At 39.0% G+C, this 25,928-nt stretch overlaps 2 protein-coding genes across 3 annotated transcripts in view; one reads left to right on the top strand and one right to left on the bottom strand.

Moving 5' to 3' along the window:
* The window catches only part of PSMD1 (proteasome 26S subunit, non-ATPase 1), a 61,844-nt gene that overhangs the window by 18,342 nt on the left and 17,574 nt on the right, over window positions 1–25,928 (top strand). The window contains exon 16 of the mRNA XM_017727017.1: window positions 24,190–24,304. Within this exon, the coding sequence (XP_017582506.1) occupies window positions 24,190–24,304 (115 nt within the window). The remainder of the gene's footprint in view (window positions 1–24,189; window positions 24,305–25,928) is intronic.
* Window positions 5,316–19,022, bottom strand: HTR2B (5-hydroxytryptamine receptor 2B). 2 transcript variants are annotated; one of them, XM_017727018.1, is made up of 4 exons: window positions 16,297–19,022; window positions 14,981–15,621; window positions 8,490–8,690; window positions 5,329–6,455 (listed from the first exon to the last, which is right to left on the bottom strand). In XM_017727018.1, exons 2-4 carry the CDS (start codon window positions 15,288–15,290, stop codon window positions 5,575–5,577), a joined length of 1,392 nt encoding a protein of 463 aa, XP_017582507.1. In that variant the 5' UTR covers window positions 15,291–15,621; window positions 16,297–19,022; the 3' UTR covers window positions 5,329–5,574. The 2 variants fall into 2 exon arrangements, with proteins under 2 accessions (XP_008642773.1, XP_017582507.1); XM_008644551.2 differs by having other exon boundaries at window positions 5,316–6,455; window positions 14,981–19,022.

The raw sequence follows: 25,928 nt of genomic DNA, 5'->3' as shown, positions 1-25,928 counted from the left end.
GAGTTGTAGGATGCTGTTTTTGTCTTCATGCAATACTGTTGGGAAAAGGCTGAGGGCAGGACAGGGAACAGTGCAGCCTCTAGAGAGTCCCAAAAGGAAGATGTAGTCTCAGCTGATAAGTGTAGGCTACCCAAACATGAAGAACTCTGCATGGCTTCTGTTCAGTTTGTCATTTTAGGGTGATGCAAGTGAAATAGTAATGTTTCCTGCTTTTGTATTCTTTGTGTTTTCATAGCCTTTGGTATTTTAAGGCTATGTATTTGTTTTAAGGCAAACAGATCAGATACTTGGATTTTATTCCAGGAAGGCTCAGACAGTTTGTTTCCTTAACATCCTCTAGCCTACCTTTATCCAGAAGGCAGATGGCAGATGATCTGGGTAATTGAGTATGAGGACAGTCACTCTAATGAGATCTGCGCTAGTGACTTTTTCAATGTTTTAACTGAAGAGGAATTTAGTGAAACATATCTGCTTGTTAATTGTTGCATAGGAAAGATTAAAAGGGTTTTGTTTACAATCCAATACATATATCTTTGTCTCACTCAGTCTTCCTGGGAGAGGAGAGTGAAGGTACCTTTCAAAGAAATAGTAGCAGAAGTCTTACTATAATCAGGAGAAGCCTTAGACTTTCACTGAAGTTGTACAGGGTTTAGTGAATTCGAAAATGAGTTGCCATTATCTGTGTAGAGCTTTTGTAAAGAGGATCCTTTAGGGAGTAAAAAGCTCTTCATTTTTAAGAGCATGGTGTTGTTTTTCAGAGGTTGGAAAGGACCTGAATACCTGGATGCAAGGAATCGTAGCTGTGGCTTGACAAATAGGATTGACATGAATTATAAAAAATAAGAGTAAAAATGGACACATCTTTCCTATTTTTGTACATAGATTCCCATTGCAAAATGAAAGGGCTTCTTCTCCTCTGCAGGGCAAAAGTCTTCCTTTTCCACTGGAGAAAACATTGTTTCTCATGGGAATGGAACTGATAGTAAACACCACGTTGTTATACCAAGGCAAAATTATGGAAGTTACTTCTCTCCTGACTGTTGTTTCTGCCATGTTAATGGTTGCCTAGAGAGCCGAAGGGGAAGCGAAACAAAGAAGGGCTTCTGAGCAGTTGTACATAGGCATCTTTTTCAATATGAAGAAAAAATCTAGTGCTTCATGGTAATATTAAGTTAGTGCTGAGAACTGGCCAGAATTCTGGGACTCCTGGCTCCAGCTTGCAAGGCAAAAAGCCAGAAGAGCTCTGGCAAATGTTCTGCCTCATTGGGCTCCAGTGTCCCAGGTTGGTGAGTGTGCCTTTACCAGGTTTACTGTGCTTACATTGGTTTACTTTTTAAGTCTGATGTTACATACAGCAGCCTAGAAAAAGATTTAGGGGAATAATGCTTTTGTTTTCCTATACCAGCTTGCAGTGATGTGGATTTTTCCACAGTATGAAAACAGTGTAGAAAAGCAACACTTTCTGTGAAGCACTATAAAAAAATTCTGTGTGCCTCTTGTGTGCACAGCACCAGTTTATAGCATCAGCCTCTCTACTCAGTGCCTTCTGTTTAACTCTTGATTTTAACTGTATTTGCATTTGAAAATTGATACTAGTACAGCCTAGTGTAATATAGTTAGGAATATAACTATATTTTATACTTGTAGGATACAAGATAACTGAATAATACATTTTTCTAGCTGCCTGTAAGTTTCTTGATAGCTAAAGGCTTGCAGCTTACAGAACCTCAGGTGGTTTAGGACTGGCTTTACAAAAAGCATTCTATATCACATCACTATAGCTGGGATTAGCTGAATTTCTTGCTTCTCGGTTTCTCAGAGTGACTTAAAGGTTGGGACTTTGGTTGATTTTTCTGGTTTTGTCTGTTTTGTGTGGGTTTTGTTGTTGTTTTGTTTCATTTTTTGTAAGGTAATCCCTTTATTTGCATTTCAAGACACTTGTTCTATTAGGCTTTGAACTCCATTATTTTCTTCTCTGCAAGACTGCTGAGTCCTTATGTCCATGTCTGTGCTGTAATTTTTAATTAGATAGGCAGACAGAGCACTGACTAAATATCTCCTAATGTATTTTAAATAATTAAACAACTAAACAACCACCATACTTGTCCATTGTTCTTCTAAAGTGTTCTTCCCATAGTGCTTGGATGTTATGGATCAGCTTTGACTTTTATCTTGCTTTTTGGTAGTTTAAAAAGAAATTAAATATGCCAGGTAAAGGTCTTTGTCATAATGAAAAAAGTTGAACTAGGTAACTCTTAAGTTATTATTTTATGGAGATTTTATTATTTTATGTGCAGAGACTATAGAGCTGGCCAGGTGGCTGATTTGGTGTGGGTCAGATTCTGAAAGAATTGGGAATGTTTTGCTCCAGAGAAAGGAATCCCTCTATTTTTGTTTTGTGTGTTAAATGGGAAGTGCATGACCCCTTCCTTCTGTAAAAATGTCTTGTGTTCTACAGCCAAGTGACTGCAAAGCTTTATCAGTTATTATTTATGCTGCTATCTTTATGAAAAAGGTGGTAAAATATTATAATGCTATGAAAATACTCTCACTTTGCAGACAGCATATAAAAATATATTTTATAAATTTGTGTTACCTAAAGACAATGCTCAGGATATAGTCCTGAGTCTCCTGTCATGCCTGTTGATAGCTGACGAGCAGTGTTGTCCTTAGTAACCATACAACAAACTGGTGCTTTCTTACAGGAGCTTGCAGTGACTCTCTCCTCATGTCTTACTAATGAAGGTGATGTCTTTGTTCAGATCTTGTTCTTGTAGATACAGTTGCTAAAACAAGAGCTCTGCTGTTCATGTTTTTTTATTTCATAGTTCTGCATCTTCATCTTTTTTCTTGCTCTGTCCTGCTTTCCAAGGCTGTTACCTGAATTCTCAGCTTTTTTGCTTTGTAAGTGGACAAGCAATGAGCAATGTCTTCTTACACTTAGCATGCTAAGTGGAATGTTTTCCACTTGGAAAGTGGAAGCATGGAATGTGCATGCTTTCTTGCTGGTATGTTTCTGTCCATGGAGAAATTTTCTTTCCCTGTAGGAAGACTGGACTTTTGGTTAGTCACTAGTCCTTTAGATTGAGGTTTCTTGTTGCTGACTGAACTCAGTAACTGGAACATGCTGAGCTTCTGTTTACAGTTACTAAAATTCAGAAACCTGCATATTGGCTTGAGAAAATACATCTCTGTTGGGTGAGACTTTTTCAAGGACTATTTCCTGTTGGTGGAGGTCTAAGTACTGATTACAAAGAGGCCTTGGAATCTTTCTTTGTGGGACATTTAGGGCAAATTACTTCTTGAGTAAGACAGATTGCAGACTTGACAGCTATACAAGAACAGGATCAGACAGAAAAGAACTAAGTTACCTCTCAGTTTTTCTAGATGCTCTGAACCAGCTGTGATGTTTCTGATGGAAAGGGAAAATTTAAATTGTGGCTGAAAGTAGATGATTGCTGCCTGCTGTATGAACATTTTTTTGTTTAATTAATATGGATTTTCAAAGATGACTGCTTCTTGCTTTCTGACTGCTGGGCAATAACCCCTCAGGAATGGTGTTTGCCTTTTGGTGTTACTCCTTGTGAATGCCAGTTCCTGCATTGCAAGAGATGCTTTTAAGTTTTTTTGCTGTGATCACTCTGTGCATGGGTGTGATTGCACCTTCACCTGGTTCCAGAGCTCTGGGTTAAATAAGGCACTGCTCTGGGATGATTTCAGTGACATAAATGGAAGTTTTTAGGGGGCTTGGGGTTTTTTTTATTCCTATTCCCTTCCTGTTTGAGCTTTGAAGTAATCCAGGTCTTATTTAAAAGCATTTGATTCTCAAATATTTTTTAGTGTAGATGTCTTTCACAGCTATTGCAGTCCATCCATTCTGACTTTTAACTACAGAATCCTCTTAAACAAATTTTGGTTAAGGGAAGAGGAAGGAGAGCTGTTAGAATTTGCTCTGATTTAAGTGGCTAGTGATTATCACCAAAAAGGGGAGGAAGGAGACAACTTACTGCAACTTACCACAGATGTATTTTTAATGCTTTCTCTTGAAACTCTTTGGCAGTTGTTATAGTAAGCTCTGTTTTGAGCTTGCATATGTTTTAAATTAAATATAGATAGATAAATCTTGGAAGGACATGTTATCTTTAGTACTTTCTGTTCTGCAGATGAAAAAATCCTAAGCCCTTTGCTGTACATAATTTTAGTGTAACTGAAGAATGCTGAAAACATTAAAAATGAAAACAAAGCCCAAGCTGAAAATTTTACTGTAAATGGAAACTATGGAGGAAATGGTGATCTGGGTGCTTGCTGTAAGAACTCCAGTACTTTGGGGAAATACAGTTTCCTTTCCCGAAGAGTCTGGAGCTGTTGGAAGTTTCTAATTTCCCAAATGTCAGACTCTGATAGCTGTTATGGATTGTGAGGACCGATTCTTTCTGTTAATTTTGTGCTCGTATGGAAGTCTTGAGCATGTTTGAGAGAGTGTAAATTGGGACCTGTAATCGGCCATTAGTCCAATTAAATAATTTTGAGTTAAGATAAACAGTGAATATGTGCAGGTGTAGGCAGTACTGTTGTCTCTGCTGTCTCTTAAATATTTGCTCTTGTTTTCATGTGAAGTGGCTGTTCTATCTGTGATTTCTCTACTTTCTGTGAGCTACATTGGATAAGGGGAGGCTTTCACTGAAGTTCCCATGGTCATTAAAAAGGAAGCTTGTTCATATATATTACAGGGATGTTCCAGGCTTTGTGTATCCTGTTTTACTTATGATCATTGATTGTGTATTGTGCTATTTTGATTAAATAATTCATTTTCTTAGTATGAAAAGAAAAAAGGGCAGTTTTCTTTGAATAATCTGGCAACACTGGTCTTATGAGTATGTGAATGTAATGAAGTGAAATTCAGGTGGGTGAGATATTCTGCCCACCCCTACAGGAAAGACATCATTTCCATACATGGAATTTTTAATCATGCCTTATGGAATGGGCATGTACATTGGTCTCTGGAGCGAGTGATTCTGCTTGTGATTTACACACCCTCGGAGAGCAAGGAAAGCTCCTATGTGGGTACACAGTCTCAGCAGAGGAATGTGTCTGTAGGAGGGAAAGCAGTGAGCTTGTGTGCTGGTTCGTTTACAGAGATTTAAATTAAAACCAATGAGCTTATATCCCTCTGCTGCTTCCACTGTAGAGCATCAACCTACAAAGTTTTGTCTTCTTGCCAGAGTAAATTTTAGAGTAGTGTTTGTACAGAAATGCTTTTCTTATAAAGATGTGCTTTGAAGAGACTGAAGGTGATGAGAACTGAAGTCAGATACTTAAAATGATTTAGCTTTTATTTATTTCCCTCTTCCTTAGGCTACAGTTCTGCACGAGTCATTTGTCATGGAATGAAGTTGTATGCCACCATGGGGTTGGGGTTAAAGTAGAGGAGACTTTGAAGGAGAGGAATTAATATAAATTTATAAGATATTGCTTGCTTAAATAACAGAAAACAACAGTATTTATACCCTCTTACAGCACAGTTATCTGGAATAATACATACAGTAATGCTGTATGGACATGGCTGCCATTCCACTATACATAGCTGACTTGTTCTTCTGTTTTATCAACCTCGTTCTCGGTGAGCAGCAACGTATCCAGCAGAACGGCCGATGATGCTTGGATGGGTGAGCTCCTCAGCCTCATTGGGCTCTGGTACATAATGGGGTTAATCCCATTTCTCATCCCATTCATGACAAAGAGCTTGGAATTTTCTGCCACAGAGCTTCTGAAGGAGATCCTGCTGGAGCGCTGCCGAAGGGCCTTGATATGCTTTGTGGTCTGATAGTTGCAAGTGATGTACCTGCTGAAAGCCTCCCGAAATGTTTTGTTGAAGAGTGTATATACAAGAGGGTTCACTCCTGAGGATACATACCCTATCCAAACAAATATCTCCAAAAGCTTTTGAAAAACCTCCTGGTTGCAGGAGTTGCACAGAACTGAGCTGATGTTTGTTATGAAGAATGGGCACCACATCAACAAGAAAAGAAAAAATACAATCCCCAGAACTTTTGACGCCCTTTGTTCATTGGTTATCGTTTGCATGGACTTCCTCCCGATGGTGGATGTCCTGCAGATAGGCATGTCACTGGACAAAGTCTGGTCCTTTCTGGAGCCATTTAGCATGGCCACCTTTTCTGGTGAGGAGGCAGGTGTTGTGTCACGCTGAAAGACTGTGGACACTGTTGACCAGGTGAAGCGCTGGGGCGGCTTGTTGATCAAATAGGCCTTTTTGCGCAGCACTTGGATTGTCAGGAAATAAGTGACGATCATGATAGCGAGGGGAATGAAGAAGGAAGCCACTGATCCGTACAGAATGAAGTCATGAAAACGATCAGGCATCAGTGCACACGTGATGTTTTTAGAGTTGCCATTTCCATCCTCAATGCCTCTGATAGGGATCGGAATTGCAATGCCTGCAGGAAAAAAAACGTGCTTCAGCAAAGGGTAATCGCTTGCAATCGCTTCACTGGGCCTGAAGCCTCAGGGTTTCTAAAGGAAGGTAATTCCTGAGCTCTGGAGCACGCATGGGGTGACGGACACAATGTGAGTTGTTGAGAGCATCACGTGGCTAATTGGGCAAACAGTACTTTGTAAGACTTGGCAAGCTGAGCTTTAACAGAGTGCCCTTTCTAAGGAGATTGGGCCTAACCCATAGTGATTGAGGAAGCAGTATAAAGTTGCCAACTTTTCAAGTGTAAAACACATGAATTGCTTTGACTCTGGTTGTTAGAATTAGCATGGCTTTTCCTCCAGTGAAATGTGTTTCCCTAATGCCATCTGCCCTTTTTTTTTCTCTTCCCCAGGGTAACCTTTGCACTTTTTGAGGGGCAGTTTTGTAAATACCTAAGTCTTGTCTTTCCCTCTTCTATTAACCACATCAAGTGACTGGACACAGCTGATTTTTTTCACCCTGCTTGACTCTTCCATATATACAAGTAGCTAAATAGTTGCCAGAATTATGCAGTGTGTGTTTGAGATGGATGTGTTGTTTAAAGTCTCCTGCATATTTAGGAGTGTTTAAATGAGGCTGGCTAGCTCTGTAATTCACCACTCGTTTAAAAAAAATGTTAGCAGTCTTGTCTTTTAAATGAATTTTTTATAACCACTAAATTACAGTCAGGACTTCATTTGCCAGCAGTCTGACATTACAACAAAAACAACAGGTTCCTTGCTGTCTGGTGAAGGTGATTTGTGCTGTTTTCTGATACCACTTAATGAGATACAGGGATTTACTGTATTCCTCTGCTACTCTGCCTACAAGTTGGTTGAAAGCAGCAAGAGCAAAATGGGTTACCCTTCAGCAACTCGACCCCTTTTGTAATTAGAAGCGCACCTTCAGTTACAACAAGCATTTAAAATGAAGATTGAATCGAATTAACCTTTGATTTGGAGAACCTGGCTCAGCTGCAGAGTAGTCTTATATTAGATAGAAAGAAATTGAAAAGTACAGTGCTGGTTAATGGCAATAAATCACACATTAAAAGGTCAACTTTTAAGTGTCTTATCATGCTAAGTTTTTTTTTTTGGGGGGTGGGGGTGGTGATAGAATAGAGGTAGCATCTTTTCTCCTATCATCACAGCTCTTCCAAAATTTTTTTGAAGTTGGAAATCCGGGGTTTAGGCGCATTTGCTTCAGCCAAGAAGGTGGATGTACCCATTCTCCTATGCATAATGGTCTTAATAATGCAGAATAATTTTGTTTGGTCTTGCACACAATGCATACAGCACTATGGCTATCTGCAGCATGTATTAAGTTATTTGCATTAAATGTTTTCCTTTCCTTAGCTCATTTAACAGATTTATTTTTTTAAGCATTAAAGACAGCTGAGGTGCCACATGCACATCACAGAGATACTGATATCATAGAAGTTTGTATGTTGGTATCCTTTATATAAACTGTTCAGGGTTTGTTGTTTTGGTTGGGGGTTTTTTGGTTATATATTAGCCTTTCTATGTGCTGTCTTAGCCTTCAGTGTTAGCCTGGATGTTACCAGCCACTCATTTGTTTCTTTGCTATAAGTAATTAACTTTTTTATACTTCCTTCATGCAGCACAGAATTTACCAATATCTACTGAAGGCTTAAAATTGTGTTTGGGACAAAATATAGCACCACAGGAACATGAAATCTTGCTTTCCCAGGAGACATACTATGCATGCAGATACTGTCTTCTGATTTTTGAACTTTTAGGAGCATGAAGAAGAGTGATGATTATCAGTCTGACTCAATCCTTGGCCTTTCTAGTGGGCCTAATAAGGAGCAGTGGTTCGTGCAGATTTTTATGGTGTAGCTATGTATGATCCAAGAGGTGGACTTCAGCCAGCCTGAGTGTTACGGTCTTCCAATCAATAGTACTTGGCCAAATTTTCCATTTTCCCCACCTGTCACCTATTGTTTTGGACATAAAAAGCTTCTGTATTCCTTTTCTAGTCTCCAGGTCTCACATACCTATTGAAATGAGCCAAACCACGATGATTTTGATGATTGTTGTAGCCCATGAATTGTACTGACTGGCCTGGATTGGCTTTTTTATCGCAATGTAGCGGTCTAGTGAGATGGCACAGAGGTGCATGATGGAAGCTGTGGAAAAGAGGACATCAAGGAACAGCCACATAGGACACAAGGCAGTTGGTAAAGGCCAGGTATTGTCTGAAAGAGAACAAAAAATTCATTAGAATTTAAGCTTTTTGAGAACTTTCAGTGTGTGATTTTATTGTGGTGCCAGTATCTTTGAGAAATCCATAGTACTACAGGAGCTGAGCTTTGCCACTGCCTCAGATGGGTTCTGTTTTACATTTTAGTTAGCTCCTAACCACCATGGTTGCTGCCATCACATTGATCAGGCTATTTGTGTACTGTAAACCTTACCCTGTCTTTTTGTCCTTTTGTGGCAAGGACTCTGGATTAAAAAGTTATAAAAAATGGACCATGGCTGTTTGGTTCTTGCAAGCCTGCTGTTAAATGATTATTTTCAGCTGTTTCTCCTTGATAGTACTATGATTCAAGGTTATATTAAATGGAGGAGATAATGGGTCATAACCAAAGTATTAGTTTGTCATTGTAGAACCACTGTTGAATCTTAGGAGTGATTTTGAAGAATCTCGTTCACACATCTTTAAAATGAGTTTGCTGCATCATTTGGCCAGATACAGTTGAGCACTAATGTGACATAGGGCTGTTCTGTCTCAGTAAGGATTTTATAAAAATTGAAAATTTTTATGCATGACCTTTTTATTTTTGGTCTGTTTCCCCAGGAGCAATGGCTTGGATTTTAATTCTGGCATCCTGTTTCTTAGAGTAGTTACCTGTCCTTAATGTTAATCTTTATAGCAAACATAGGGCCTGTCAACTGCACTGTATCCAAGATGAAGGTTTTGTAGTGTTCAGATTTCCAAAAGGCTTGTATTTTTGGGAGCTGTGTCTCCCTTATCAATGTCTACAATACCAAATGAACATTAATGGAACTCTGATTATTTTTTTCTAACTGGTGTATTTTCACTCAGAAGTAGCTTGTACTACAATCCAGTATAAGCAGTGTTCAGTTTGAGGTGCACTTAAGTGTTGTGTGTCTATAAGGATGTTCTGTAGTCTCGGGGAAGAATGTGTGAATGAGGAAGATTTTTCTGTTTCTAATGGTAGAAGTCGATCTACTAAATGTATTTTCCTCCCTTGTAAAATTCAGCTGTGCTCTATCAGTAGGTACATTAATGGTATTGCCAGGGAGATCTGTTCTTTGTTGAGTGACGATTAGGGGGAAAAAGACGTTTCTAATAAATCAGATTGGTTTTAATTTCCTTCGTCAGCATAAATAGACCTGCATGCTGAGAGTGCCAAATGAGCTGGACTTTTGTAATGTCCAGTCTTATCAATGTGGTAACATTGCAGTCATTTGAGATTAAAACATTTTTTCATAACATGACTGAGAGATGGAAATGATAATGGTGCAGCTTTGACTTGAATTGTAAACTGCAGAGGATGGAAAATTTTATGAAGACAAACATAGCAAGTACTTGTCTGCACTCTTACCTATGCTGGGAAACCTTCCGTGTTAAACAAAGAGAACGGATGGATGGAGCCCTGAACTGAACTTCAGCCATCCCCAAAGCAGAGGACTCCAGGTGAGGATATGATGTAGGCAGTGAGGCAGAAGGAATAGAGGCAGTCTGTTTTCAATTTATTAACCAGTAAATTTTAGTATCTACCATAATTATTTCCTAAAATAGGTTCTATGGTTGAAATTATGCTTCAAAAAAATTAGTCTGTCAGGCAGGTATGAAAAAGTTGTAATTAGTAGATTATGAAACATTTACTCATCTTTAATTTTCGTGCCTAGACTTTTAGCTGGCAGCAAGGTATGGTGCATTACTGAAATGGATCAGAAAAACCAAAATGTATTGTGGCTCATGTAACCAGCTGTAATTAAAAAAAGGTATAGTAAAAGAAGTAATTGATTTGATGGGCTTGAAATGTTTTTGCTCAGTCCAGAAAACTGACAGCTCCTTTTGACTTCATGATGAAGGATTAGTTCAGATAAAACTTGAACAATAGAAAGTGTGTTCTACAACTTAAAGGATGGCAGATAACACAGCTGGATTTCAAGTGAGCAGCTAATACTTCTTTTGGATAGTACTCACATGCCATTCCCTGGATTATAACTGCTTTGCGTCCTGGAGAACCCTAGTGTAAAAAGTCTTTCCTTTTTTAGTTAATTTACTGTTGGCAGAAGAAAATATTTTGCAACAAAAGGCCCTTTTGCTTCTTTGAAATAAAGATACATTTAAACAGCGGCCTGATACAAAGCAATCTTGTACATTTTTGAGTTGTAAGAGCTTTTGTGAGTTGACAAGTGCAACTGAACAGAGAAAGCTTTATATTTTCTTTATTTTTGTCTAGCTTTGAACTGGGTGCAGAAGGCAGTAGGTTATCACATTCATGATTGTAGCATTATGTCCTGCTGCATTTGTGTGGAAGAGATGCTGGGTTTTGTCCAAACAAAATCAAAGTAAACTTTAAATGCAGTAACTGATAAGAACTGAATATGATGGTTATTATTTAAATGAAACAAATATCATGAAACTGATACTTTAAAGTCCAGAAGAGTCACACAGTTGTCTAGGATTCATTCTGTAGTGTATTCTGCTATAACTTGGTGACCTGACAAAGGTGCCTGACTGAAAATTTGTCTGGTTTCTCCAGCTGTCAGGTGGTATAAGTTAAAAAGAAATTCTTTCTTCCTACAAACCTTGCCTCGGGTCCTCCCAGCACTGCAGCAGTGCTGCTGTTGCAGATTTTGCTTATTTTGAGTCTAAACAAGACAGAGTACATGCTTTAAGATTTGTCTTCAACCTTAAGAGAAGTAAAATGAGCTTTTACTGCAACTGTCTACCTTTGATTAATCTTTATTTAAGAAAAGCTTTATTTATAGGAAATACCTTGGAAATGTGTAATTCTTATAACAAAGTACAGTATAGAAGAGCTGCTCTTGCTGTAAGCCAAAATGGTTTTGGAAAGCTTAAGAGAAAGCACTGCTTGGGTACATGTCTAAGTATGATTGAGAGAAATCTTTAAATAGACTTGGAAACCATTTGTTCTTCTGCTGTAAGGGCCGCAGAATGTGTTACCTGTAAAGGGCTTTGTTGCTGTTATATAATGATGTTTTTGCTGAGATGGAAATGGATATTTTCAGTCACCAGCCCATTTAACCCTGAGTTTCAGTCTTCACACTGATGTGTGTGTCTGTAGCTGCATGTGGGGTGTTCACCCTCATGGCAGTACTTGGCTCTCTGGGCTGCCAAGGCCTGGTGTCTCCAGGCTGTTCTCTAGTTTTTTTTATTTAATCAAAGTTGGGTTTTTTTTTTAATTAGGCTTGCCTTCTGATAAATAAACCTTTGTTTTCTTACTTATCTTTAGATTTGAGATTTTGGAAGTAGTCCTTGATTAAAGTTTTCTCTGGCAGTTTGCACAGGCAAGAAGTGAAGATTTGTTGTGATTCATCATCACTAATGGGAGAAGATTAAGACTGGTGGTTTGTGATAGGTTAAGATAATGGTTTGCAGCCTAGGATGATCAGCATTACTTTCTGATTTTAAGTGGATGATTATCCAGAGTAGAGAATATGTTTTAAAAGATAGTACATGGGTTGTCTTCAAGTAGGCCATTGCCCACCAAGCTATGGACATCAGACTTCTTCCTGCTGCAGGCTTTGCAAATGGGAGGATTACTCAAGTGTGTTTGCTAATTTCACAATCCAATGAATTTCAGTAGTTCTGAGTGTTAGAAATTTGGGTAACTGTTTTGAAAGCTAGATTTCAGAGAATGCAGTTATCTCTTAGTGGGCCCTCCTTGGCTTTTTTTAAGAAATGAGAAGAATTTAGTAAGCTATAAAAGCTACAAAATGTTTATGTATTCTGACACACACTCCTAAATCAAAATTGCTGTGTATGCTTGTACCAGAGTACATTTTGGTTGCTCTGCTGAGAAAAAATCATGTGCTGCTCGTGGCATTACACCTGCAAATGAGTTTACAGATTCATTTATTTACTTACATTTAAAAGGGGCAGCTCTTTATTACAGAAGCAGTCCATTTCTGAAGATTTTTTGGTGAGTGTTCTGTCAGGGTGTGGAGCCAATGTCTGTAGCAGGTTTTGATTTTGAACACCCTGTGACACATTAGTTTGTACAGTCAGGATCTTAATGTGACTGCACTTCAGTTCACACCTTTTCCTCCAAATCTTCTCCGCATAATTAGATATCAATCCCAAATCGGAAGCATAATATTTGTACTCTGTATCTAGAAGCTGCACCCAGCTCTTTCATTATTATGGAAACATTCCTGTGTGGAAGTGCCAGAAGGCTGGATTTAGTTTGCTGTTTGGCTGTCAATGACTATTCTTTGTTCAAGTAGTTATCTGGCTAATGTAGCTTCAAGATTTAGACTTATGTATTTAAATGTCTGTTCTATATTCATTCCAGTAACTCCTCATGTTTTGCTCATTCTTTGAACTTCTATAAACACCTCAGCATCTTCTCTCAGTCAGTGAAGAGGCAAAGCAGTTTTTCTGGTTGGCTGCCAAAGAGAGTAGTTGTATGCAAGAAATTTCAGTTTTAACCACTGTTGTGTGGAAGGCGGGTTGTGGTCTTACTTAATTAATTATAGCTGAATTTACTACTTTCTGGTAAATTTCCTGCACCATGAAAGATGTTTTTGTTTGATTTTTGAATTAAGATTCCTAGCATGCTTTAAACTGTTGTAACCAGGGTTTAGCTGTGGATTAATTGCGAGATTAAGGAGCAATAGACTCTTTATGAAGTTATAAAGAAAAGATTTGTTAGTCTAGTAGAATGAAAATAATAAAAAAAAAAAAACTCAAAACAGGAAAACTCCATCACTGCACAAAACCTACTCCACAAAATCCAGAATTTGCCTTCCCTTTATATTAGTTGCTAGTCAGTACTAGTACTTTTTATGGCTAGTAGTTTTTATTGTTGTTATTAATGAAGCCTTTGGTAGGAACTAAGCAGTTACAGCATCTGTGTGTAAGTATGGAGATGCATATCTGTTTCTTGCCTCCACACACACATGTGCACATACATGACATACCAATGTATTCTATAATTGACTAGTTTTTTGAGTTAGAAATCACTGTCTCAGTTACGTATTCAGTTTTCTTTCTACAAACTGTTGCTTGGAAAAAAAAGCCCTATTCTGTGATCTCAATGCTGAATTCTGACCTCCAGTTCACACTTCTGTATAGGGAGAAGTCTGTAACACACAGAAATTCACAAGGCATTTAATGAATAAACACATTTGTTAATAAAGTGATACCAGTTTTCTGCAGCAAACAGAAGCTACTGATGGCCTTTCTGAAATAAAGTTTATGATTGTGTTTGCTTGTTGCTCAGGCAACTTCTAGAGTCTAGCCTAGGAAAAGTGAAGTCCTGCAGCCCTTCATAATACCCAGTGGTATCTGTACCTTAAAGATAATTATATAAATCTTTAAGTTTATTGAAAGATCTGTATCATTGATTTTTTCCATTTATGAGATGAAAATAAACAATTTAAAGTGTATTCTTAGGAGTAAAAGAGACTTTCCCATGGAGTTGCCTCTAATTAGTTGTCAGAAGCAGTATCTGAAATAAAGCTGGGCGTGAGAGACTGTGGAAAAATCCTGCTTGTTCTGTAAGGACTAATGAGACAGAAAATGTCACATCCAATGTTTGTTCATGTGAAAAAGGCCTATTTTATTTCATATGAAGCAGACTAAATGACAAATCTGTATCTCAAACATGAGGTACATGGATTGAGGCTTCCTTGGCTTACAGATGATTTAATTCTTTGTGATGCATTATGAACCTGTGGCTTTCCCCAGGTGGGAGAAAATCAGTTTCTCTGAAACCAGTACTGGTAAAGTTTGTTGTCTCTGATGGTGCCAGGGACCAATTCTGACTGACCATGTAAATATATGACTGCTCATGGAGTCAATACTCAGGTAAAATCAGGTGCACTAATCATAGGAAGTTCAAAAGCTGTTCAGTGTACTGAACAGATATCTAGCCTTGATTTCAAGTTCTTTAAGAGAATACTGCTTGCAATTGGTGTAATATAATACAATAAATACCAGCATTGTGCTGAGGTTGTTAAAAATTGTATTACACTGTACAAAATGTAATTCCCTGTGCTTCAGCTCCTATTTGAATATTTTTGAGTCTTGGATGTTTTTTGAATGGTTTGTTTCAAAGGAAAGAATATCCACATGGTTGTACTTCCCATAAAGACATTAAGCTGTATTAAGATGAGAGGGAGTGAAGATTTAGCAGCCCTGATCCAAGTGATTTTTAAAATTATAATGATGGAAAGCAAACAACTTTTCTGTTTAAATTAGACCTCCCAGAATTGTACCCCATATGCAAACCTGACGAAACAAACATGCTGCACTTACCAAATAATATTATGAGAAGGGCAATTGGCATCACAAACAGACCCACGAGCAAATCTGCCACCGCCAAGGATGTCAGAAAGTAGTTGGTAGCATATTGCAACTTTTTCTCCAGGGACACCGCCAGAATGACAAGTATGTTCCCCCCAATGGTGGGGATTATCACCAGGAGGATCAGCAATGCTGCCCAGTGCACTTTGCTTCCTTGTTCCTCACTTGGGTAGTCCTGCTTGGGTGCTCCTGTTACTGAGAGAGGCGACAAAGATCCATTGCCAGCTCCAGACCCGTTCAAGGACTGTAAAGGATGGGACATTTTTGTGTGCAGCGGAATGTATTCAGGAGCTGTGTTTTGCTCAGGAGTTGCGTACGGCGTAAGAGTTCTCTGTTCCTCTCTGGTCCAGAATGGTCCTGAAGAAAGGCCAGCATGGTCAGTATAGTGAACTGGTCATCTGCTATTTTGAGATACTGTAACCATGTCCGAGCTGGTATCCAATTTTTTTATCCTGTGCCTTGCTGGGCGCAAAATAGTTTTAAAAATGAAAGTCCTGTCTTGTGTCCATCTCTCGTTGGTAGCGTTCAGTGGTCTGGTCTCCTCTTTATAGCGACGTTCAGATTTCAGAAGATTATAAGAAAAAAATCAGTAGCTGTCAAAAATAAGCAGTGCGTTAGCTTCCTTTTATTTTTTTTTGCTACAGCAGTAAAGAGTGATAGACAAATCTGAATGCCAAACGATTCCCTTTAGGTACAGTCTATGTAGATTTGCTCCTTCTGAGTACAAACTGATGCAGAGGCAGATGCTCGAGTTGTGTATGTGCAACTCCTCCTCTCCCGAGTGTCTAGTCTCCAGCAGTGTGTGCGTAGGCAGACAGCAGTTCCCATATTTCCCCTTATTAAGAATCCTACTTCTCCACAGAGGGTAACCCCAAAAATATCTTCAGAAATTATGTATGAGGTTTCCGTTTTAATCTCAGCACTTCCTAATTTATCAGGTGAGGGTCAGGAAGCTGCAGACAATAAAACACTGGTGACAGTCTCAAGGGGACTGTAGAGATTTATCGAACTGAGACATCTAAATTTACCCATTACTTGAAGGGGTAGGAGTGAGTAAAACGCTTGTTTTTGTAATCTGAGCAATGCTTTTAGTAAGCACAGCCTGTTCTCTCTCTCTTTCTTTCTCTGTCAACTCTGCTAAAGACTTAATGCTTGCATTTCCCACTTCAAGCAGAGACTCAAACAGCTGTCCCGGCATTAAGCTGATCAAATGCTCAGTTACTGAGAAGATTTGATGTGTTGCAGTTTTCAGGTGAAGAAAGCCTTACCTCTTTCTCGTGCATTTTGGTAGAGTTCACTTTGCATCCAGGAAGATCCTTTGTAATTTTCTTTTTGGTCACTTGGTGAATGTTGAGATTTTTCACTACTTTCTGGAAAACAAGTTGTTCATTTGCTTTTGACTTTTAAAATATTTCTGAAGCTTGTCTCTTTGCGTGCTTTTGTTTAGCACATTTCTTCTATCAACAAGATTAAGAATTTCTGTTTTGGGAAAACTGTATTTCTTCTCACCCCGGTATTTTCTCCAACTCTGAAATGAAGAATAATTCTCACCACATGTGAAAAAGGATAGAAATAAGGTTGTATTCTCTTTTGCTGTCCTTTCTCTTCCATTCTTTGTTGATTCCACTTAGGTGATCAGAGTCTATATGCAGTTCTCTCTTTGTTCATAAGCAAAGCTCGCAGTTTGCTGCTACCCTTGTTCGTTGATCGACTCATTCCAGCATATTCAGCTCCAGTGTTTGAAAAGCAGAGAAGTGAGTGGGTGGGGGGTTTGGCTGGAAAAGAGACAGAGAGGGTTAATTGACTCACTGCTCCAGCACTATAAAGTGCACTCCCTGTAGCTGTATCAGGATGTGCGGGTCCTGGAAATGACCCTTCACGCTACAACGTTGTGTCTCTGTGCACCGTAGCGTGTCTGTCTGTCTGTCTGTCTGCTGCTCGCTCTCTGGGCTCTTTTGCTCACTTGCTTTCTGGACGGAAGCATAGTTAACCCTAAAAAGTTCTACAGCCCTGTAAACACTCCAGGTTTTTTCTTGCCTAACTTTATAAAAGTATTGTTTAGCACACTTATTTGAAGTGTGTGCACTGTTACTTTAAAACTTTTCTTCTGCAGCTGCTTTTTATTATCCTGAGTGTTCTCTTTTGTTACCTTCCAACTTTCAGTCAGATGTGTGTATAGCCTCAGTGTCATCTTATAGTTCTGCATTAAAATGGAAATAGAGTTCACTTCCAAGGACATTAGCTGCAAAATTGTGTAATAAGTCCTTGAGTAAAGCCCAGAAGAAACCATGAGATCATGGTCTGACCCTCTGTATGACACATTCCATGAATTGCTTCTGCTCACCAGCCTTGAGCTGGAAATCAGGTCCTCACTGAACTGTGCATCAATTTATATTTCTTTAAAAAAGAAAAAAAATCGTCTCTCTAGAATGCCAGTAATGTGGGGCCAAAGAGAGAAGGCTGCTGTCAGAAATTAACAGAAATACTCGAAGTGGATTCAGATCATACAATAGAATTTTCAGTAGTTTTCACTTGTTTCTTATTTTTCCTGTTTAAAGGAAACCTTCAATAAGATTCCATGCTGTATTCATTTACAATCGAGTGTTGATATCTTTATTCATCAGAGAAGTATATATTACAAAAATAGAGATTAATCCAGGTATGGTTATACTGTTTCCTTATCTGGCCACCTTCCTATTGTCACCCCTGATAGTACTGAGAAAGTAGAGCACATGAAAACATACAGTTGAGACAAGACAATACTTTATTTGGTTAATGAGCATTTGGATTCACTTTTTCTTAAGATCCACTAAGTCTAATCAACTTCTGGTTTATATTTTATAAATCTTGAAGGATGTCCTGGCATTAATCTAGCTGTACTTGAAGTTTTTTCTGCAGATTGTTCTGATGAAAGCTAATGAATACATTTTTAACTAATTGAAAAGGAAATTATTTTTAAAATACAGATAAAACCAGTTATCTTAGGAACTTGCAGAAGATGATACAAGTTTAGTGGTATGTTGGCTTGCAAGTATTTTTACCTCTTTGGTGCATTTTTTAATTTCAGAGAGATAAAAAACATATCTGCCCTTTGTGTTGTTTTCTGAGCTTTGCCAGGTTTGAATCATTTGAGAAACACATCCTCCTCTGTATCTGTTACAGATCTGCAGCAGGTTCTTCACTGTATCTTGTGGCCAGGCTTTTTCTGCAGGCCACTGTCCTGTCCCCACCTCCAGCTCTTCTCCTGTGTAAATGATGGTAAACCTTAAATATTGCTAGACCCCACTCCTGGTCCACTGTAAACAGAATATTTGAGCCATACAAAGATATTATTTTTATTTCCCATCCCTTGCTGTTACTTCTGTTTTCAAATTGCCGGTGCTATTTTATAGAGCCGTGTCTCTGTCAGATCTGAGCTGTCTCTGGTGAGTGCTACTCAGTCAGTACATTTCCCTCAAGTTCACTTGCTATGCTCTACATGACTTAGTTGCAGGAAATTCCTGGTTTGGGAATAGCTGGGATCATTTTTTTGTCCAGAGAGAGAGATGGGATGTTTAGTCTACACTGAATATATTGGTAAGTTGCATTTTTCTCTGCAGGTTTTCTGTTTTTTATATATTCCCCTTTTTGCTACACACCCCCCTCCTCCAGAAATGACTGGAAATTGTGCAGTTAATACCTGCATTTCTCCTTTGTTAACTAATTCATGGATGAAATGAAACTTCTGTTAAACTTGGGGGGTTTTTTTAATTGCCACTACACTGCTGGAACAACTTGTGGAAATAGTTCTGTATAAAATGATGAATTCATGACCAATAGTTTAAAAAAGTTATAAATATTTAGAATAATTTGAAATATGACTGGGGACACTTAATGAGGAATTTAGAAGATGTATTTGACATTGTTCTTCCATTCTCTGACGTTTCGGTGAGTTGTATAGTCCTTAAATATTTAGACTGAAAAATAAGTGCAAATTAGTGATGCTTCAGATGCTTCCATTTTTAGTCTCAATCATGAGACCAAAGTGATGGGGTTTTTTCATGTATATTCTGTATATTTACTTACTGAAGTTACCATATATATATATATATATATAAATGTGGGGTTTCATGTTTAAAAATTGCTGAAATATAAAGAAAAATGTCAGTAATGCATTAACCTTGAAAATGTGCAGCTTACAGGACTGGAGATAAACTGCTCAAAGGATGTGGTTTTAGCTGGTCTGTGATATAAGACACTTGACGTGGAATGTGCTCCAAAATATGGCAGTCTGAGTTTTTAGTTTATCTTGTTGCATGCCTCTTGGGGAAAAAAGATTACAGTGGATTGTTAAGAGCCAATGTACCTGTGATCCTCAACTTTCAGTAGCCCAATAAGGCTCTTGCAGGCAAAGCCTGCTAAGAACTATGATATCTGCAGATGTTGCAATTGTAATGACCTTCAGGAAAAAAAAAACAGTTTAGGTCAACACCATGGATAGAAAGGGAATCTGGCCACCTTCGGTGTCCAGCTGACCTGGGCGGTTTTTTTCGTATTAGTCTGGTCTGTGTTAACAATCAATATCCTGGTTTTCATTCTGTTAATTTTTGCACTGGAGGCTTAAGAAAAATTTTCTTTCCTCTCTCTTTGGAAGTAGTGAAGAATTCAAAATTATCTTTGGTTTCTCAGAAACTCTAGGCTACTTACAAGCTATGTATCAGCTTTTAATGGAGAGAATATGACATTTAGATATATCTATCTCTATCTATAAATGCCACGTATATTTAATTATATCCAATAAATGAACAGTCCCAGGAAGGAGTTCAGAGTTGAGGATAAGGCAAATGGGCAGGAGTCAGGCAGCTCCTCTCTGTTTTCCCTGGTTCTGGTTTCTGGGAAGATTCAAAATCCACAGTGCTGGGTGTTTGTTTCTTGTGGAGGTTTCAAGAGCAACCAGTTGGTGAGTAAAACTAATAAAATGCCAGCTATTATGTTTTGCTGAGAATCTCTTATTGCTGTCTTGCTGCATCTTTATTTTTCTTTATGATTTTGTTTGACTTCTGAAACAAACCAAACTGGATCTTGGAGGAAGTCCTTTATCTGCAGCCCATTTATCACAACAGTAAAACTTATCCTGATGTAGGGTGGAAACAAAGCTGTAGCTGACTACACTGTTGAACTTCCATGGAAGAAACTTTCAGAGGTTTTTGGCTTCTTTATTAATTTAGTTTCCTTGTAACAGAACAAAGTTGAAGCTAGTTGTGATGTTGGGTTTTTTTGTGTACAGGTCTGGGTTCACTGACGTCTGTGGTTTCATGGCTTATGTAGGAGCAGCTGAGCAGTTTTCAGATGAAAATGAAGGAAATAATTGGGCCATTTTTTTGTCATCATTTTGCTGTTGTAGTAAAGTGTAATTGCAAAAGCAAACTGCTTGAGTAAAACCAGTGTTAGGAAAAAAGGAAGGAACCAGTGCATTAAAGATAATTTGGTTTTCAAAAACAGACATTGCCTAACTTTCTAAGATACACAGCCCAGTTTAGAGACATGCCTTAGGCTTTAATGTATGAATTTTAAGATGAAATTACTGGATTGTGTTATGGGAAGGTCATGCTAGAGGACTATGGTACATTGCTTCTGTCCTCAAAATACATTAAATCTACTCCAGGTTTAGAATTTTTACTGTGACTTTAAAGAGGGGAGGAAAACTTTGTGTCTGGAGATAAAACTTCTGCCCACTGAATCTCCAAATGTTATTTTGGTATTTCATGTGATGTTGTTTTCTGTGTTTAACTTGCAATAATGACAGATATCTGTATTAGGACTGAGTAGGAGTAGCCGGTTGCTGAGTGTGAATTGTGACAAACCACTTCTCTTTTTTAGTACTGTTTTTAAGTTTTCTCGCACTCTTCATTATTTCTCTCCATCTCCCACCAGAGGTTTCTACTCTGTCACCACATTGATTCAGCCATCAGCAGTCAACAGAGTGGAGGAGGTCTCCAGCAGGGAGACAGAGGGGTGGACTTGGTTTGGGAGCCTGTGTGGGTCTTGGTACCAGTGAAGTGGAACCTTCCTCCATCAGCAGGAGGACTGTCCCTCTGGATTGTGCTGAATGTCAAGTCAGCAGCTCGAGGGGCTGTGCTCTCAGTGAAGCGCCAGGGGAAGGAGGACATGGTCATGTTTTAAACATATTCCCCAGCTGGAGTACCAGATGGAAGTAGTGCCATGGGAGCATGATTACAGCCTGTGACTGCTTATGAGGGCTTTTTAACTTCTCTTTTGATCACTTGACAGAATTGTTTTGGGTTTTATAAATTTTATGGAGTGTGGATTTGAGTTTATACTGACCTTTGGCAACACCATGTAGGACTTTGTAAAACATCTCAGCAATAAAGGAGTAAGCAAATGTTACTGCTTCAGCATTGATGCCAACAGTGCTCTTGTGCACTGAGGTCCTGTTCCTCTGATACACGCTTTAGCAAGACTTGTTGATCTGCCTTCTGGATCTCTGTTATGTGAGAAGACACTTTTTGAAGATTAAGGGGTTGAGAGAACTGCATTACTGAGGAAAGTAGTGGGACCCGTTAAGTTGCTTCAACTCCCAAAGTGAATTAATGGAAGGCCTGCTGTCAAAATGTTTGACCATTTTATGGATAGATTTGAGATAAAAGTATTTCAAATAATGGCCACAAATAACTTAAATCTGGCCAAGAATTCCAAAATCAATTAATGTACATTCATCCTGATTTTATAATAAAAACTGTGGTATAACTTCTGAGCCTGCAGACACAAATACGTGTCCAAGTTAATGATTCTATAAAATCCAGCTTTCTGAACAGGAATTTAATGATTAATGCTTCAGAGTGCCTAATCACATCTTTGCCAGAAAGTGTTTTTCTCTTCTTTGGCTCACAATCTGCCTGTTTAACATTATCTGAAGTAAAGCAAACACAAAGGTGTTAAGGGTCTTTGTGCAAGAGCTGAAGTCTTCTGTGCAGCTGAATGCTTGGGCTCATTTATTATGGGATTTGTGTCTCCTAGGCTCCACATCAGTTCATTTTTAAAAAAACATTGTCAGCATCTAAGCTGTTAGTTGAGCAACAGACTGATAGGTAGTTTTAAATGTGTCTTTTAGTTTGCCGTATTCACTCATAGGGCACGACAGAATTGTTCTGTTGCCCAGCTTGTCTCCCTTTCTTAACATTTGTTATCATGGCTGCATCTTGGAGGCAGCAGTTCCCAGCAGCTTTGTGTTTCCTTCTCTCTTGTGGTTTTTTTCTTTTGCTGCTGTTGAAGGCCAGGGGGGGTTGTAAAATCATGTTGGTAGGTGGGATTCATTCCCCATGTGGCTGCTTTGGGAAGACTCAGATGGAAGTGGTGTGGGGGGAGGAGGGCAGTGTGGGTGCTTGCTGCCATTACTGCTGAGGCGTTGAGTAGCCTCTGAAGCCTGGGTGCCTTTGGGTCCCTTCAGCAGTTCTGGAGGAGGACTGGAGCCTGTGTGGTCGTGGTGCCTGTCTGTGATCAGCTGGAGTAGGAGAGAGGAATGCAAAGAAGAGTTCAGGACTAGTTATCGGAGGAGAGCGTGGGAAAGTGTTGAAACGGGAATAGCTGGAGTAGAAATTAATTGATTATGTGTGTAGAGTATAACTGAAGTATGAGTGTGTCATTATATGAACATGTCTTCTGTCCCCTGTCACAATGAAAGAAGAGAATGAACTAGATTATTGCTAAAGTCTTTTTTATTACTATTTTCTATGATTCAGCTATTCATTTAAATAAAACCCATGCTGGAGTATACTCCGTAGTGTTTTTTCTCTCTTGAGTTGTTGAGTGCCTTGGCAGACAATGATCCTACATAATTCCTGTGTACAAAGAGGTACTGCTGCCACCCTCCAACTTCCATCTTTCAGTGTAGCAAATGTAAGAAAGGAAGCTAAAACTAACATGCTCTTGGCTTCTTCCAAGAAGATTTTAGTCTGAAATCAGTTTATAGTAGAAGTAAATGGCTTGCAAGACTGCTTCTAGGATTGTGAACGTGACAATTAAAATGCTAGTCTGGGCTGCAAGACACCATGAGATGGCATGAAGAGCCAGATGATGTTCACTCTATAAACAGATATAATGAAATCACAGTTTATAGTTTTACATCTTTCTTCTTCGTGAGCATGTACTTACCAGCTGCATTTTTTTTTTCCTGCATTGCTCTTGTGTTCGTGGTGTCATGAGACTGGATATGCTGAAACTGGCAGTGCTTGATATTATGAAGTGGTTTGTGTGGCATCAAAATTAAAGGAGGGATAAATATGACCATGAAGACAGGAAGGAAATTAATATATCAACACCTGTGAGTTCTGTCCTACTTCAGAAATACTCAATATTGACAAAGCTGTTTGCATTAGCACCATGTGCTTCTGTCTGTGGGAAATTAAGGCTCTCTTTCATCTTCCAGCACTGGGCTGGAAGCTTTGTTGCTGTAATGAGCAGGACACTAGTTCCCAGCTGGCAAGGCATGGAGCATATACACCCATCTCAGATCTCTTAGAAGGCAGCAACAGTCACAGTATGACGCTGTAAGGAGGCAGCAGTAGACATTGCTCATAAACTGATTGGAAGTGTGTGTTGTGTCAGCATTTCCTCTCATGCTGTGATTTACAGCAGGAGATGGGGGTGAGGAGGAGTTGGCAGAAGCCATGATTGCAAAGGGGAGTTTGGGACCCACCAGCCTTGAAGGTTGATTGAGTACTGGTGGTGGGTTTTGTGTCTGCTGATGGGAAATTTAGTACTCTGTGTCTTGTGGAGGGTAAACCTCTACTAGTGGAAAGCCTGTCAAAAAAGCGTGATTTCTAGATATAAAGACCTCAGCCTCAATAGATTTATCATTCTGCTGGGTGATCTTTTAAAGGCAGAAAATAAGCACTAAAAAGGAAGACTTTAGTAGTGGGAACTGTGTGTGATTATCTGCAGTGATAGGAAAGTTTATTAATTTGTGCACATCGCTGTTCTCTTAGCCCATTTGTTCCTCCCATCTGGTTAAGTTTTGAGAAATGCAAAAACATACAGCGTGGAAGAACAATTTGAAATTTTCAGGTATGAACAGAGTGAAGTCTCCACATTTTGAAGCACAATACCATGTTTTGAAGAACAATATTAATAATAAGCAACATTCTTTTTTTGCCTTTCTCTAGGACTCCAGAGCAGTGTCCGAGTGTGGTTTCTCTGCTGTCAGAGAGCTACAATCCCCACGTGCGTTATGGGGCTGCCATGGCTTTGGGGATCTGCTGTGCAGGCACTGGAAACAAGGTGAGGGCCAGAAGCATCTGTGGCCAAGACTGTTCCTGCTCCTTCCTGCCACAGACACGTTTGTGTGCGAACAGCACACGTGCAGATGGGTTTCTCACACATGTACACTGCTGGCCAGCTGGAGTACAGCACTACTTTAAATTCTTTAACTGTTCTGGGCGTAGAGTTTCTTTTCCTGCTTGTACAGAATAGATAAAATAAAAGAATGTTTTTATACATTATTGCCACATTCTTGGAATTTTGTCTTCAAAACTTTTCTTAGAGTTTTCTTACTGTCAAGTTGCTACTGAACTTCAAATGTATGTTCAGGACTCCAAAATCAATACTCCTTTGCCCTTGGAGTGCCAGTGACAGGAAAACAGCAGGTGTTTTGCTTAGCTTCTAGCTCTTTTCATCTTTCCTGTGCTACATGATTCATGGAAGATCCATGTAGTAAAGCCAAGTGCAATGAAATTTAATTAAATTTATTGTAGTTTCAGGAGTGTAAGTAACAACCAGTAAATTTTATTCTCACTTTACAAGTATCAGTGAAGGTTAATTCTCATGGATGGTAACAGACCTTTTATAGTAGAAGGATTCCCACTTCTTGCCATGGGAAGTGAGCACTCACTGGAACAAGCAGCAAGTAAACTTGGGAATAAGCTCCCTCTGCCTCTCCCACATGTGTATAATAATCTGTAGTGGTACAGAATTGCAGTTTCAGAACAGGTGTACAGACAAATATGTCATGCTTCTGAGTCTATGATAAATCTCTTGCTTATCTGTCTCATTTCTTCCAGTATTAAACACTTCGTGGCTCTTGCGTGAGCACTCCTGAGTGTCACTTGTGCTGCCAAAAGCACAGAATGCTGACGTGCACTGCCTGCCATCTTTAGTAGCTAAAGCATGCAGATATGAAAGCAAATCTGAGAGTCCTATTTTTATCCAGGTCGCTTTATTCTCAAGTGGAAGGTGGAATCAAGGAGTTAGTTATTTTTAATCTGCTGCATCTGACAAGTTAATTTAAGTGGAAATGCTTTTAGTCGCAAAAATTAGTCTTGTTTTATTTCCAGATGCATTGTGTGATGACCTAAACCATCTGATTACACAGACACATGCCTTCCAGAGCTTCTATTAGCAGGTTTTGAAGGCCCAAATATATTCAATTTTGGAGATCAAAAAGTTCAGCTTTTTGTCATAATGCGTGTTTCATCCATGGTACTGAATGCTTGCCAAAGAGTGAATGAGTCACCTTCAGGTGAAGAAGCACAGCCTCCAACTTAGCTCAGATGACAAAAGCAGTCTTAGTGAAGGCATAATGCTATTTTAGAAGTGGTTCTTTGAAATAATGTTCTGTATAAAATGAACTTGTTTTTAAAAGCCTCACCATAATGGAAGTAACACCAAGAGGGGTCTGAACTGGGAGTCTCTTGCACTCGGCACTCAACTGCATTTGCTCATGTCCTCAGTTTAAGTATGGACACGAGAGCACTCCGAACAAGAGATTACCTAAATGATGCTAAATGCTACAGGTTCTAACAATTAAGGCCAAGAATTTGGAATCTAATGTGATGAATGCATCTGTTGCTTATACCTATTGTTTAGCTGTTGCCCTATTTCTGCAGGTAGATCTTGTTCCACCCAT

Source organism: Corvus brachyrhynchos, unplaced genomic scaffold, assembly GCF_000691975.1.
Source record: "Corvus brachyrhynchos isolate BGI_N302 unplaced genomic scaffold, ASM69197v1 scaffold162, whole genome shotgun sequence".
NCBI classification, from domain to species: Eukaryota; Metazoa; Chordata; class Aves; order Passeriformes; family Corvidae; genus Corvus; species Corvus brachyrhynchos.
Note: the sequence above shows the minus strand (reverse complement) of the source record. Positions and strands in the feature narration are given on the sequence as shown.

Bases quoted from the DNA above. Each gene is read 5' to 3' on its own strand.
- HTR2B (XM_008644551.2), bottom strand. From the start codon at position 15,290: ATGTCCCATCCTTTACAGTCCTTGAACGGGTCTGGAGCTGGCAATGGA. The intron at 8,691-14,980 runs GTAAGTGCAGCA...GTTCTCTTTCAG, and splicing joins CCTTCTCATAATATTATTTG to ACAATACCTGGCCTTTACCA. The intron at 6,456-8,489 runs GTATGTGAGACC...TTTTTCCTGCAG, and splicing joins GGTTTGGCTCATTTCAATAG to GCATTGCAATTCCGATCCCT.